Below are 16,836 nucleotides of genomic sequence, written 5' to 3' on the forward strand. Positions count from 1 at the left end.
TCCAGGGATATAAAAGGACCCATAGGCCACAGTAAAGTGAAGCAGAAAACCAAGCAACCTGGAGCACCAACAGACATGCCCTCACCATTCAGCAACTTAAATGCTGCACCCTGACAAAGCCCTCTGACATAGAACAGAAGTGAAATGCATTTTTTCTGTCCCGTCCTCGGCAGATCAAACGTGCACTGCTGAGTCATGCAGCAGCACAGACAAAATATTAATGCCTGGTCAAAAATTAGCTGGCAACTCCAGATAGAAAATCATAGCTTCACTGATGTGATATAGGAAAGAGTTAAATTTATAAGCTATCTACTAAGAAAAGGGTATTTATGAAGAGATTATTTAAGAACAGTGCCAAAATGGCAAAACTTCAGATCTCTATTTTTAAACTTTGAATTAGAAGCAGAACAACTGCTAAAAAAGCTGCTTAAGAGTCTTCAATAACTTTTTTTTCCCTCTACTAAAATTACAAAGTAGTTAGACCATCATACAAGCTTCATTTAGGTAAAAAGCAGCCCACATCAAATATTTTAAAGAGTAAAGAATGCAAGAAAACTCATTAATGTACTGCAGCAAATGCATTACAACCTTTTCTGTTTGCCAAATATAATCTGTTTTATAAACATATCAGCACTGTTCAAATTACCTTAATCAAAATATGTCTAAAACCTAGATCTCTAGTGACTAAACAACAACTACTGCATAATCAGTTCTAGTGCTTCAAAATGAACTATTACCAGCTAACATTAAGACTACCTTTTCCTCTCCAGTTATTGCACCTATTATGATCACAATTTCACAGTTCAATGACTCAAAAATCATCGAAAGAATCATATACTTTTCCTGTACGGTTCATCACTTGTTACCTCTCTTGCATCACCATACATCAACCAGAGTGCTTCTCTCACTTAAAAGATACCAATTACATCTCCTAATGAAAATATGCACAGTAATGCATCAGCTTATTGGACTGATCATATTCTCCATCATCACACAGACAGATGTTCAATTTCCTCACATATGAGTATTAAATCTCAAAGAGTCTTCCGTTCACTTAAAGCCCACAGCTCCATGTAAATCTAGGTCACTTGACATTTTGATTTTGCACCTGCTGCAGCTTTAGACATCCAGTGCCAACACTAATTCAAGCTCTGATACTTTCCCAAAGAATAATAGTTAAAAAAAAAAAACACTTCAATTAACCTGTTTCTAGAAAGATGGTCTGGCAAAAGAAAAAAAAAGAAAGAAACAATTTGGAAGAATATAGCTCTGAAAAATTGGAAAGCCTGAATTGTAAGACTTTGCTTGAATTGCAGGTGAAGATCAACTAACCACTCTTCTTTTTCAGCTGTATAGTTTTCAAGACAGACAGCAACAGCTCTGCAGACTGCCCAGAAACGATTCACTGCCCTTCTTCACACTCAGCAATTAAATCTCTTGATAACAAATTACATTCTACATAACAATTTTCTGAACACTCTTTTTTAGTATTGTACACTAACAAGTAAAGCTAAACTTTCAAGATGTAACACTATAAAGCAGTGGAAAGCAGAGCAATAAAAGCACAGCAGCAAAGTCCTAGGCTGAAGCAACTGAGGATAAGCCCAAATGCAGCAACCATGGACATAAAAATAAAGGAAACAATCTGTTTGCCCTTGGAAGGCCTCAGGTACACAGGGACCTCCAGCAAGATGCCCTTGCCTCCACTCTTGGTTCTACCCCTTCTGCAGGTACACTGCATACACCTGAGCTCCCCTGGGTTGGCCCTGCCTTCCCACCAGGTGCTCCATCTCTGCTTCAAGCAGTGACTTAACATTTCTACTACAGAATCCTAAGCTTCCAAGTTACTCTCGCTAGAACTTAGAAAGTTCTCTGTAAAAATCATATAAAACAATTGAACAGTAATCTTAGAAACAATTAAGCCCAAATTTTTCAAAGGGTCATAACATTAACACAGAAGAAAATCACAAGACAGATCTGTCTGCTTTCTAATTCTGAATAGGTATCTTACCAAACTACTACCTTGTCACACAAAGCCAGGAAAGCATAATCGCAATCTACTTTTTCCCCCAAACACGAATCTCTTGCACAATCTCTGCCAGAAAAAAACCTGAATCCTATAACCTTATAGATGAATATAATAAGTAAGTCTAACAAGGCATTCAAGTTTCAGAAGTCCAGAATTCCTACTCCTATGAATAAAATAGTAAAGCTGTACATTAATAAGTGACATTAATAAAACATAAAAGTGAAAAATAGTGAAGGCAAGGAACAAAACTACAAAGTGAAAAGCAGAGAAAGTTTAGCACAGAAAGGAGCTTTGTTTTGCTGGGGAGAGGATAGATCACTGACTGCCAGCATGAAAGAAACGAAACCAAAAGGAAGGAAACAGCAGTCAAGCAAAGTAATTGCAGTGTGTTCACCTTCTCACCTCAAAACCATTTGAGCAGAGTGACAGGCATGCTGCCAAATAAGATATTCTTCCATTGCAGAAGTATCTAGGATGTACATTGAGTCCTGTGTAAGAGACTTTCTAATACATTTTCTATGGCATAAATCAACAAGTTTTAAGAACCTTGAAGGAAAGGTTTCTCTCTTCTTTCTAGTCATAGCTGCTGTACTAAGGCACTCATGCGTGAGAAAGCTACAGATGTCTCAGGAGTACATAAGCAGCTGCTCTTGAGGAATAATGCCTTACAATTACCAACCCCTCCAATAAGTACCATTAAAGCAATATAAACCATTCTAGAAACAAAGCCCGCCCCACCTGGTGTAAAGATTTTAAGTAAGCCAACCAGAAATGAACTGTGAACCATTGTAAGAGAAGGAAAAATTAGGCTGCTATTCAGCAGTCCCCTTTAATAGGAGATCTAGTATTAAAATTCCTAAGTTTATTATCTTAGCTCTGCAAGCTTACAACTGTTTATGCTAAGAGTGAGAGTGCTACTGGACAACTTCTGTATTAAACCAAAACACAGAAATATTAAAAGAAAAACATCACACAGTTCACCTTTCTTAAGTCAATCAGATTTAAGATCCTTTAAGGAATAAGGTCATTTGTGTTACAATTCCAACGTATTCAGTTAAATCTCAAGAAAAATCGCATTATCTGTGCTGAATGGCATAAGAAAATGCCTGCTTACAGCTTTTGAAAACCACCTGCAATTTATTTCATTTTGGTTCTATAGTTCTATAATACAGTATGCCTGAATTAAATAAGCAAGCTGTTCTCCGTTCTCTAAATGTTAAAGACCTGAAATACCTCCAGGTTTTCCCCTAAGAAATCCAGATGTTAATTAGTAATTCCATACAGCTTCCATGAAAGCTATACCAATGCCTTTCATAAATCAACCCTTTATTTGAAATAAATTAGGCACTCATACCAACATATGTTTACAGTGTTAGCTTATTTATCTAATTTGGTATTACCAATGCCATTCTTAAACTACATACTTCTCACAACTAAGAGATTGAAAACAAAATTACCCAAATGCGTGATTAAATCAAATACAAGAAAATGGAAAGTCAAGAAATCTTTTGTAATGATGGAGAGTGACAATTTTTCGCGTCAAATATGCCCATTCCACAAGCATTCATGATGCCACATAGAAAAAGAACCTTCCAGTTGGAGTAAGAGCTGCATCCCATCCAATACTAACAGAATTCCCAGGACTATAGGCTCAGAATCACATAACATACAATAGCAAAATTGAAACCAATATTAATCATAGGCAGACACCTTTTCCTGGCAACCCCCTAATCTCAACATCTTCTGACTTCTGCTCAGAAATTTCTGTAGAAAACCCATGCTGGTGAACTGCTGGACGAAATCTAACCTCTTTTTACCAACAAACAAAACCCCTTTTCTCTTTCTTTTTGAACCACACACATCAAATAAGTAAACAGACATCGTCTGCATATGTTACTTGCTAAAGCAACATAAATCTTCAAAGACACTGACTATTCCTTTATTGGAATTTCTTGCTGTAAAAGACTCCACAATGAAATAAATATATTAGTACATTTTAGCAGTTACATCTGTCCATGAATTGCTTTCTCCAGCTTTAACTTCATAAATATTTTGAAGCGCAGTGAAAGAAAATCTACTTGTCAAACACCCAACTCCTGAAGATTAAAAGTTATCAGATAGAAAACTTAAGAGTAAAAATATTCAGGGGAGGTTCTTTCTTCCCTTTCCTCATTCCCATGTCTCTCATTAAAACAATCAGTTCTTCATATATGGTACCACAGATTACTTTTCATTACTTAAAAATCTAGCAAATAACTCATGTCATTCCTTCCCCTGCCTCCCCATCACTAGTCCAGCTGTCACTAAGGGGAGGTACTAAATAAATACCACCAGATAGAACTAGAAGTACGCTGAGGCCAACATATGTAACAGGGTGTAATAAAACATATGACCAAATCTCCCATAGCAAATTTCACACACAAAACTCTAGATGATATATCCACATACAAGTGAAAAATTCTATTAACTTCAGGAATGACCACAATCTCATTCTGAATGTCTTATACGTTATCCAATGAGGTACATGGGAAACACAACTCTTCCAAATTTCTTACAGTGTGAAATTCTCCTTAGTGTTAGAGTTGATATTTCTCTAGCTACAAACAAAAATGGAATATCCACACAGAAGTCACACATACTCTCACTTTTTGTTTATACAATGAAAATAATTGTACCATTCTAGTACAAAAATTCAACAAGTTCAGCTACAGTACAGTCAGACACATACAGTTCTGAGAATTCACACTCTGTGTAGAACACTGTTCTCTTCCCCCATACAAAAATAAGAAGGTATTAACTTCAGCAAAGCCAAATACACTGAAAGGTGCAAGCTGGAATTGTTCAGCTACAGGTTAAAGTGATGTTTAGCAGCATGTAAGTTTTTGAGGCCCAGAAAAGAAAGCCTTTGGTGTAATCATTTTGTTTGAAAAACAGAAGGAAAAGGCAACCAAGACAAGCAGTAAAAATTTGCTTTGGCTCTGGAAGAAAGAACACATGCAACCACAACACAGCATATATGAAGCCAAACACAGCAAGATATAAACACAAAGTTACTCAAATTGGTACTACAACTTGAGATTAGAAAGGCCAGGACAAAATAGATAAATAAATAAATCAGAGTTCAAAAAGAAATCACCACTCAAATTCAAGCTTCCACTCCACTTAAAAATGACTGAAAATTCTTAAATATGTTGGATTACCTCCATCTTCTCTGTAGAAGGAAACTATATTTTGCATTCCTGTTGCAATTCTTTTAATTACAGTTACATACCTTATTAATATTTATTAATAGTCTCTGGAAGCAACTTGTGTGAGGAGAGGCAATCCATTTCATTTTATGCATCATATTTTCAATTTTGGTAGGGGGTTGTGTTGTTTGTTTGGTTCAATTTATAAACTGCATGTCATCTCCTAAAACTAAAATACTGGTTTTTAAGTTTTCAGCTTTCATCCTAAATGGTAGGAATAATTCCTATGAAATAGTAACTATGGATTCATATACCAGATAGTCTCGTTGAAAATATTAGAAGGTACAGGAATACTTCTTTTGGTCTTTGCATAAGTTTGACAAGCAATGATACAACCTGAAAACTTAACTTTACACTCTTTGGTGTTGTTACTCCTTATATATATATTTTTTTTTAAGGAAACAATTTAATCAACTTACCCTCTTTGCCTTTGAATCTTTCCTGATCATATCTGTTGTAGGCAGCTGGAATAGGTTGCTTATTTCTTAAAGTAGGATCCTAAAACAGATTAAAGAAAGTTTGTAAAACACCCTAAGAAGTAATTTGCCAGTTCTTCAACTTCACTAAGTATTACATAGAGTACCTTAGAAGTATAAACTTAGTTCACTTTTCTAATACTTGAAATGCCTTTGAAAGCTTCCAATACATTTAAACATCCACTTACAGAAACAGTTGAGAAGTATGTGCTGAAGGGAGCTATAACAACCTTATTAAGCTAACAATCAGTACGAAACTACATTAACTAAAACTTTTAGCTAAAGTTTCATAAAATCATGGATTTTTTTCTAATACATCAAGGTTTTAAAGACAAAGAACTGAAAACTCATGGTTAAGCCTTGAGCCATACACACAGTATGTTCCTTGTCAGCTTGACTGAGCTAGTAATTTGCTACACTCTCAGAATAAAACCAAACCTGGTGAAAAAAAAATTTGCTTTTTTGTTTGTTACAGTAGGGTTTTCTTTGTTTTTAGAGTGCCTAAAAATGTACCAATGAGTACTAACTCATGCTTTTTGTGTACGACTTAGTTACGTGGTCACAACCATTCTGCATGGCATATGAATAGTCCAATGTACAATTCTGAAATTCAACAAAGCAAATACTTAAATGTCAAAATTCACCTGGCTGCATAAATTTAGGTCTTTCTTAGAGGCAGGAGTAGTAAAAATAAACCAAGTTAAACATCTTTCACAGCAGACTGCCACTAAAGTTCAAGAATATATTATGTTTAATAAAGACTAACAGTAAATATCATAATACAGAACAAACCTTGTCTAATACCTAGACAGCTTAAACAATAAAGCTGTAAGATTGTCCTTCTGATTTATTACAGGAAAAAGAAGGCTGGTTCAAGCTGTTCCCACTCATGAGTCATGTTCCAGACTCTTAAACACTTGCTACCCTATCTGTCAAGAATCCAGCAAAACATTTTGTTTTAAATGGCAGTCATCTCTGTAATACATTTTTTTCCAAATAGATGCAGAACGTCGCTAGTGTATGATAGATACAGAAGTTGGCACTAACACTTCACCAGTAAGTAACAAGAACATACTGAACAAATTAAACTAAAATATTCAGCTCCTTAAATACCAGTAAATGTAACTTAAGGCAAAGAATATCTATGAAATTGTGCTGGAAAGTTTATTCATTCATTGGAACGAAACTAAAACAAACTCTGTATTTAATAATGACAAAACATTCTATTCTCAATTTGCAGTGCCTCAGAGCCATCAAAGTGCTGCTCTTACCGCTGGTGCTGTGTTTGGAGCAGGTCTTTGCTCAGGTGCTCGGCCTTCTTCTCTGGCTTTTACTGATTGAAGAATTGCAAAAATATTCTTGGCAAAGTTCTGAAAAACATTGTCAGATATCAGTGAATCTTACTAGTTATCTGTGTTCCAAGTAACACCAACACAAGTGGAAAATACCATTTAGTTAACTAGCATTTCAGAGAAAAACAGAGAGTGCACAGGTTTTATAAACAGAAGTTTTTCCAATTACTTCTGCTGTAACAGAACTCAAACATAAGCTGTTCCTGGGCAGACTTGCTACCACCGTCCCTTAAGACTTGCTCAAAAGAACTCACTGAATCTAACTGGCATCATTAGCAACTAAACCAAGCTCTTTGCAAACAGCTAGTATACTAATTTCCTTATCTGCTCTTGCCTACCGTGCTTAGCTGTAGCAAGATGGAACAAACAAAAATAAATAAATAAAAACCATAAAAAAAAATGTTCACCCAGGATTTCCAAGACCAATCTCAGTTATGTATATGCTAAAAAGTGCCTGCCTGCTCACTGCAGGCTCCTGCCAGGCACTGTCTGCTGAATCTGTGCTACAAGAAGCTTTCCTATAGCCAAGCATGCTCAGCTGCTTTCATTGAAGAACATCTGTGAGCACTTAGAAGGACTTTCCTAAACCTGCATGGAGCTGCAAGTTGGCAGCCACCTCCTGCACCTTCCACCAAGGTTCTTTGAGAAGAGTGAAACACCTCGGCTGGCTGCTTGAGGGTTCACGGACACAACCCCATTGTTAGACGCCATCCTTTTCTTTTGTTTTTCATACTCATTTACAACCACAATCCACTTGACACCAAATTATTTAACCAGTAGATCCTTCCATTTTAAATTAGAGAAAGGAAATAGAGAAATGACTGAATTAAGAGCAATCCATGACAATAACTCTAGCAATGTGAAGCAGCGTTTTGTCAGATAACAGCAAGTCATTGGGACACAACCATGCAAGTTATACGAATCAATGTTTTTAAAATACATTCATGTATTCATATTAATAGCATAGTTTTATCCTAAACAAAACTGTAGGTACTAATTTAACTTTTGAAATGCATGTTTATCTTATTAACTTTTAACATCTACTGAGTGGTAGAGATGCATATGTACAGAATGCCCTTCATTACTGACAATTGTCAGTAATGCTAGTGTGAGAAAATTGTTATTAATGAAAATAGCTTTTTAATAATTCAGAACAGGACAAAGTATTCACATGTTTAGATTCTTCCACAGCACTGTATGCTAACCCCGAAATGATGTTAATTAAGACCATAAGCATTACAAATCAAATGCAAAAATTACACAGCTAAGACCTCTGGGGTGAATTTTATGGAAATAATTTAGAGATTTCCAATGTAATGCTTCTCTAAGCTTGCTCATTTGACCAACACATTGTCCACTTTCTAAAAGGCAGAAGGGCTGTACCTGGAGATAACCAGAAACCACTTACAAAGGTAAAGCCATTTCTTGCACAAGATCTGCTCACAAAGACTGAGAGAACTCACACAAAAGTCTAATTCAAGTTCTCTTCTATCAGAAAAACCTTGGAAACACCCTTCAAAGAGCTTGAGCCACATGCATATCAATTATATGCAGAAACTCAAAATCAGCTCCATTCTTAGGAAAACTAATCTATCTGCATATTTTTACTTGTAATTCAGAGTTCTCCAGAAGTCTGGACTGCATGTGACAATCTCCTCATTACTGCACTTTACCACATACTATCTCTTGGAAAGACAAGTTCCTTGGTCTTCCAAACACAGGGGGAGAAACTAATTAAATAACAAAAACAGGAATTTAGAAGAGTGATTGTCCACGGAAAAGACAAATCTTTCAGTCACAGGGAAGCTACAGCCAGTTTCCACATTCCTATTTCATTCTTAAAAACCATAGTTCACAAAGCATTAGAAGTAAGCTTGATTGAAAAATTTATACTTTGGAAAAGACATTTTAACATCTCAGATTTTAAATAACTGGACGAAACATCATGGTGAAAAACAACACTACATTCTCCAGTCTGTTGAGAAGTTGTTAATACGCACAGAATTACAAAGTGTTCTTGCTGATGTTTTCTCTGACAGCATCAAAATGCAGGTCCCTCAAGGACACCAGTAATGTCTATTTAGACAGAGAAAAAAATAGCACTTCAGCAAGCACTCGAACTAAGATCATCACTGTGCTTTCTAATGCCTCACTTGGGGATGTGGGATTACACTGTTACGACAAAAAAAAAAAGCAACACCACCACACAATTATAGAATTGAAGGGGTTGGAAGGGACCTCTAGAGACCACCAAGTCCAACCCCCCTGCCATAGCAGCTCCCTAGCCCAGGTTGCACAGGTAGGCGTCCAGGTAGGTCTTGAATGCCTCCAGAAAATGAGACTCCACCACCTCTCTGTGCAGCCTGTGCCAGTGCTCCATCACACTCACCATTTAGAAGTTCTTATGCACATTTGTGTGGAACTTCCTATGCACCCATTTGCGGCCATTTCCCTTTTCCCTTTCACCACCCACCGCTGAGATGAGCCCAGCCTCATCCCTTCGCCTCCCACACATTAGGTATTTATAGACGTGGATCAGATCCCCCTCAGTCTTCTTTTTTCAAGGCTGAACAGACCCAGGTCTCTCAGTCTTTCATCATAAGAGAGATGCTCCACACCCTTAATCATCTTTGAGGCCTCCCACTGGACTCTCCCCAGGAGATCCCTGTCTTTTTCTGTACCGGAGCGCCCAGAACTAGACAATATTCCAGGTAAAAATAATTAAGCAGAACATCCACTGCAGGTACTGACTGATTTTCAAAGCCCTGCAGTGTGAAAAGACCACTAAGTTCTCATTGTTCATCCCCTTAGAGACCCAGAATAAAGGTGCTCCAGTTTCTACCCAGATTTAGTTAAAATTTATCTCGAATGCAACATTTTTATTATCAAAAAATTCCAGTGTGGGGCATAGATGGGAAAACAAATAAATCCATCCCTCTCTGCAGTAGGCCTTTAAGAAGTCTAAGCAAACTTCAAAAGCAATGCTTATGAAAAGGGCAATTCCATTAGTTCTGTGGGATTTTTATTTTTATTTTTGGCCTAGAGTGCTGTTACACCCATGAAAAAGCTGCCTTTGTTAATTGCAGCCATGTTTACACTTAATCATAATTCATCCCATTAGGGGAAAAATAAATAAATACGGCAGAATGTCTCAGCAGCTGTAACAATCAGAATTCCACTATTTTCTTAAATAAAGCTCTATAATAATAGCTCCCATCCTCTATCATATCCCTTCAAACTGGACCCGTGCACTAGGGATAGATTGGAAAAGGAAAGCAGCAGCCAACAGAGTCCTGACAAATTCTTGAAAACAACCTGCCACAACATATAAATTCTCCAGATGTACTGCCATAGATACTCCACTCCTTAATAACATAGTCAATAACATGCACCAAGGCAACCTGAAGGTGTTACTTAACAGAAATTGTTTGTACAGTACATCAATTGTGTGACTACATACTTATAAGAAAGTTCCTTGCACGTTTAAATGTAAAGCACACATTAAAATCCAGAGTCTATTTCCTCAGTCAAAATGTTTAAGTATTATTACAGTCTACAACAATGAATGGAAAACATATAGTACTAGCCCTGTATATCTGTGGAATGTTTACACTAACAAGTTTCTCTCCTCACTTAAGTCTGTATTTTGTTTTATTCTATTTACATGGATTTTTAAAGCAAGCCTTTTGTAAGAAAGGCCTGAAAAATACCTAATTTGAAATCAAATAAAGACTAACTCAAATATGAAAAAGCAACAACACTACGATATCCTGAAGATAGATCAGAACTACATCTGTTCCAAACACTCTCTTGGAGATACTCGAGTCTTTCTCAGGTGCACACATCATATAGAAATATGATGATTATTATTATTTTTTGACAAATTTGAGGTACCTTTTTACAATGTAGATTCAGTATTGTTCAGTAAGAAAACAATTGCCATGATCTGATCCATTTTTCCTTTCAGTGCTGTACTCAAAACGTACTGGTTAGAACTTCGCAGCATCATAAGCCTTGCCAGTTAGCTAATACAGAACACAGAATTAAGCAGAGTTTGGGAATTCAAACTTATTCCACACCATTATATTAGTGGACTGCCATTTTAAAACCATACCTCTCTTCCATTTGAAAGCACTAAGAGATATTAACCTGGTCTAACTGCCTGTTCTATTTCACTATCAAACTCACAGCTGTGAATTTCAGGGACGTGGAACAATCCTGCCACCTAGGGTACACGTGCAAAATTGCTTGCACAATGTTTTACTTAGGCCATATAGCTATTAAAATAAAAATTATCACTCTAGTCTTGCTGTAAAACTATTTTAAATTTCAGTGTTTGCTGACTTCATTGCTACGAAAGCTTGGAACACATTAAAAAACTCCTAAGAAAAGGAGTAACCAAAGAAAGTCTCGCAGCATTTACTCAAACATGGCAATAATTTTTAACAGGGTTAAGCCTATAATTAAAGACATCACTTAGTTAAAAAAAATAAAATGAAAGTTTATGCAAATACTATCTGTACAGGTAATATTTTCCAGACAATAACACAAAATCAGAAATACAGAGTGCTATAAGGATTAGATACATTTAGTAAACATTACGAGTCTGCTATTTAAGTTTTGTATACAGAAACATGAAAAAATCTCAAAAAAACAATGTTCAGAAGTAGTTCAGAACAACACACTGTATGAGGCAAGCTGGCAGTTATGGGTTATGTCCAAGGTAAACGCTACATAGCAGCAAGGAGCTAATCCCTCTGTCTAGGTCAGCTCTAAATGCCCCAATTGTTTCACTCAGTCACCCTGCATCACCATGCTCACAAACAAACTCCAAGGCAAAGAAAAAATTTGAATACTAGCATTTAATACAGAAAGCTCAGTTGTGCTCTCCAGAATAAAATTAGGAGAAGCAATGCAGAGCGAAAAGTGAGACTCTGGCTTTCAAGTTTTGACCTAGATATAGTGATTAATGTATACAAAGAAAATCCTACATTGACAAAATCCACAATATTATGATTCAGTGCTTACTAAACTACAGAGATTGAGTTTCAATAATCCTGACTCTATACTAAGTTGCTATACAAGTTTGCTTGGACTGATTATTTCTCCTGTACCAGGGAGAACTTGCTCAACAGAAGGTGATTCTTACATATTTGTACCTGCAAAAAAAATAAAAAATAAAAAAATAAAAAAAATACAACCTGGTACCATAAACTTTTAACAGTAATCTGTAGGACATCCCTAGGAAAAAAAAAAAAAACGTTGTTGTTTTAAATCAGAAAGGCTCAGAGCAAACAGCTACCAAGAAAACACCACTTTACTTTGAAGAGTTAGTAATTCACAAGGCCAACATTAGTGCATCTCCACAGCTAAGTCATGTGCTGCTTTTATGCCAAGTATAATACCAAGTATCTCTGAGCATTCTGGGAGCTTACAGAACTAAAACAAACAAACAAACAAAAAGTCAAGAAGAAAAGGCAAGTACAACAATCACTGAGACAAACTCCTTCCACTATACCTGGAAGTGCTGAAACTCCTGCTTAGACTACTTTAGTATTCCTACTGATAGCATTCACAAATGCATTTATAGCAGAGATGGAATGAGGTTTTTGCATCAGAAAAGACCTGCTTCTACAGATTGCCAAAATCAAAGGATTATTCAGGAAGGAAAGACAGAGAGGAAAAACATGAAAGGAAGGAATCAATTTCAGTTTAAACATATTTTTTTTTCTAAGGGTTCCGTGTTTTATTTTACAAAACAGGTATTTATCCAGAAACAGATACACAGACAGAACTGAGACCCATGCAAGGCAATAATTCAAAACGTAATGCTCTATGTGGTTATGATGACAAATATTCTATGTACAGGTTCAAATCCTTAGCTATGAGACAAGATGCTCAGTTCAACGAACAAAAGTTCTTCATATGAAGTTACAGAAGTTATGTTTTGCTAGCATTTTCCATTAAGATTCACAGTTTCAGCTCCAAGTGACTTAATGTATATGAAAACCGACAATCTCAACCTGCCCTCAAGATACACATTTCATAGCGACAACTGTATTATCAATTCATGGCCTTCTAACATTGTGTATGGAAGTATCCTAAATCGTGTGCTTTATACAAGAGACCACCATAAAAAACAACAGTGAGACACCTATAGTACCAACACCTCAATCAGAAAATTAATTTTGACTTTATTTTTTTATTTTTATTTTTTCCTTCTTCCTTTACCTCTACTACTTTTCTCCCCTGGCATGCCCAGCTGCCTCCAGCATTAAGGTGACAATTCCCTTGCCCCAGTTCTTACATTTGTGAAGTTAAACAAACTGCACAAAGAGAAAGGACGACAACTGTGGTAGCTAAGGAAACCCTACGGAGCCAAAGTTCTCAGATGGTTATCCCAAGAAACACTGCTGCATACCTTTACTCAAACCTGCAATTGTGTTGCTGCTATATAATATATCCTCTCAGTTCTAAAGTTAAGCTACTATAATAGGAAGTAAAACCTCATGCTAAAACAGATTCAATTTGGCTCTGAAAAGTGGTTACATAAAAATGTCACATTATGCAGAAAATCTAGAAGACTACACTATAGACCTGGGGAAGGCCAACAGAAGTTTAAAACAGACAGCACAGGATGACTCACTCAACAGAGATTAAATCAACCACTATTCCCAGAGGAAGGCAGAATGGCATAATGATCAGGTTGGAAACTATTGAATAAAACTACAATAAAGAGTTCTAAGCCAAACTTAAAGAAAAGCAAGCAGACAAATGCAAATTCTGGAAGTCTCATAGACAAAAAGGATGTGTGAGGTGAAACATACAACTTCAAAATCAATAACAGCCTCACAAATTCAATACAAAAATAGCCATGGAACAATGCAACAGCCAAGTACAATATTAGTGTTAATATAAGGGGCTGTACAGATACAGGACTTGGGTTATACATTAAAGAAGCTTAGAGTCATGGGAATAACAGCCAAGGAATGACAATGTGTGTGAAATCATTAAAGCACTAAAGGCTATACTGCCAGTCTCAATTCAACAGTAACAAAACTCATGAGACTTCCACAGAAAAGAATCATGAGATATCAAAGTGCTGAGAAGAGAAGAAATGCAGATATTAATTCTTTAGCTACCAGAAGTAATTGCATGTTAAAGCAACTGGTCACAGAAGGCACAAAAGGAAAAACATCCTTTATTTAGCCCATGGTATCTACATTAATATGGAGCTTCTGAAGAATACTTTATGATATGAGTATTAACACACTTCAATTGAACATTCTTGAAAAAATCCACTATTTAATTTCAGCAAGGGGAGCAACATAATGAAGATGCTATTAAAAGATAAATAGAGGCAGATCTAATGGGGGGCAGAAGGCAAGTACCAATACAACTTTTCAGAAAATTGAGGAGCATCTTCCAAAACGAATCACTATTTCCTCTAAGACAGCAAAAGCAGAAGAAACCTGCCCAAAACCTTCTAAGAACAATGGATTTTGAGATGTGCTCTCATCCTAGCGTTTTCCTTTGGCATCTTAAGCCATCTCTACACAAACATATACTACAGAGGACACAAAAAATTCACACACAAGTCTTTCTCTGTGGAGAAGACAGTTCAAGATGCGTCTCAGACTGAATCAATTTTTTTAAAAGAAGCAATGAAATTGACCTTTTGGGAGTGCTCCTAAGTTGTGACCTTTACCTCAGGAGCTCTAAAGGAATTCAGATGTTAAGTTAAACACTAAATGGTAAACTACAATTCAAGTCAACTTCATTTTTAAATGTATTCTAGAAGGATTCAAGAGACTGCAGATAAATCTGTATCAAGCAGATACTGAAAAATTACAAGAAAAAGAATTAGCAGGCACATTAGTAAGTCACAAACCACAGAGAAAATCCAAAAGAACAGTTGCAGGCAGGTGCCATGCTTTCCTGATAAGAAGTTTTTTAAATGAACAGGCAAGTAGACAGGTTCTCTCAGGCATGTCATTCCTTATGTGAGATGCTTAACTTCTCAGAAGTTCTTCTCAAAGACACTTTAAAAATAAATAAAGGAAGAAAAACAAAAAACAAACAAACAAAAAAAACAACAAAAAACCCCAAATCCTTTCAACCTAAAAACAAAATCCCCAAGACATTCGAGAATAAAACCACTGTCCTGGTTAACAAGTGATGTTTTCCCACCTATTCACTTACTGTTTCTTGAACAAAAATATAAGCATTTGACAATTTTCATTCAAGCTATCAACACTCCTGAAGTTCTTTCTGTACAAACAGAAAAAAGGACTTACTGTTACACCCCATTACTTTCTTCAGGCTCTTCAGAGGAAACCCATGCAGGACTCACAAAATTAACCTGATCTCTTAATTATCTGTCCTTTTTTCTGTGCTAGGTTTTGCTTAAATTCGTCACCTCCCCTCATTATTATAACAGGAATACAAGGTTAAAACATCTAAGTCTTTAGCTATCATCTTTGCAAGACTCCTTTGGAAGGCGCATAAAGCTAAGAATGCCATCGTCATTTATTTACTACAGGAGGAAAAGCTGCCCAGATTCCTTCAAAAATCACATTTCTAATGATAAATATGTTTCAGGTTTTTTAATCAATTTATCTGTTGCATTTATTTACATTTAATGGCGTACTGTGAGATTCCTACAAAGCTCGCAGACAAAGCAGCAACAGTCACTCAGCAGGCAGCATGCAGGGAAGTATCACATACGGAGTGTTTACCTCACAACTCACAAGTGTTCACATTGTCAAAATGACTGCTACATAAAACATTTACTAAGACAAGAAAGAACTTCTTCCCAGGGAGGCAAGGATACAAAGCAGAAAGGCAAAGGACACAATTTAACAATAATCTCAGAAAACAGATACTTGTAATCCCTTAGAAATTGAGTACTGCTTCCTGAAGAATTTCAGTCTCAAGTGCCTGCAGTAAAGAAAGCTTGCCCACTTTGGACAGTTAGGCTATCAGCTGTGCTTGCAACCATGCTCTGGATGGCACATAACCAAGTGCAGATGAAGACCTCAATTAAAGGAGCTTGAAGGAACGTGAATACACAGGAAAGCCTCATCGTGTTATCACTTTCTGGTTTTTATCATTTTCTCTCCTTAGTTCTCCAGTGCTTTCCACACCTCAGTTACGCTCTATTTTAAACGTCCATGTACTTTCCTACAGCCTTCTCAATTATAAGACTCAAATAGCTTTGTTTTAAAAGGAATTAAGTGATTACTTCATGTCTTTTTCTTTTCCTTTTTTAGATACCTTTTAGGCTTGCTGTAATGAAGAATGAAAGAATAAACTCTTTTCATAACTGTGCCAACAGCCCTCTAGCTTGCCTTTACCTAGAACACTAAGCATAATCATTCCAGTCATCTACAGTTATGAGACTAGAGATACAGAAAAGAGAAAATGCAGTTTGTCATTTGGATCATAAAAATAGTTTGTTATCTACATCATTACCTTGCCTGTGCTTTGTAAGATTGTAGTTCTTGTCCTCCATACTCTCTCCCTGCTGACAATATCTCTGGTTACATCCACTTCAGCATCAACAAAACTTCTCTGTTTAAGAGCAGTTATGTCATCATCCAGATCTGTTTTGATAGTGGATCTTTTCTTTGCCATGATTTTTGCTTTGATAGCAGCAATTTTTTCCACTGACATGGCTTCTGACAAGGACCTAAATGAGCAAAAATAGCAGAACATTCTGAGCAACAGCA

The 16,836-nt window shown here is 36.4% G+C and overlaps 1 protein-coding gene across 1 annotated transcript in view; it reads right to left on the reverse strand.

Moving 5' to 3' along the window:
- CDC73 (cell division cycle 73) overlaps positions 1–16,836 on the reverse strand; it is a 95,811-nt gene that overhangs the window by 69,471 nt on the left and 9,504 nt on the right. The window contains exons 7-9 of the mRNA XM_065744122.1: positions 16,580–16,796; positions 7,025–7,123; positions 5,697–5,775 (exon numbers count right to left, since the gene is read on the reverse strand). Coding sequence (XP_065600194.1) covers positions 5,697–5,775; positions 7,025–7,123; positions 16,580–16,796 — 395 coding nt within the window. The remainder of the gene's footprint in view (positions 1–5,696; positions 5,776–7,024; positions 7,124–16,579; positions 16,797–16,836) is intronic.

This window comes from Cyrtonyx montezumae, unplaced genomic scaffold (genome assembly GCF_038088225.1).
Source record: "Cyrtonyx montezumae isolate F1298 unplaced genomic scaffold, pur_monq_1.0 scaffold_1, whole genome shotgun sequence".
Classification (NCBI taxonomy): Eukaryota; Metazoa; Chordata; class Aves; order Galliformes; family Odontophoridae; genus Cyrtonyx; species Cyrtonyx montezumae.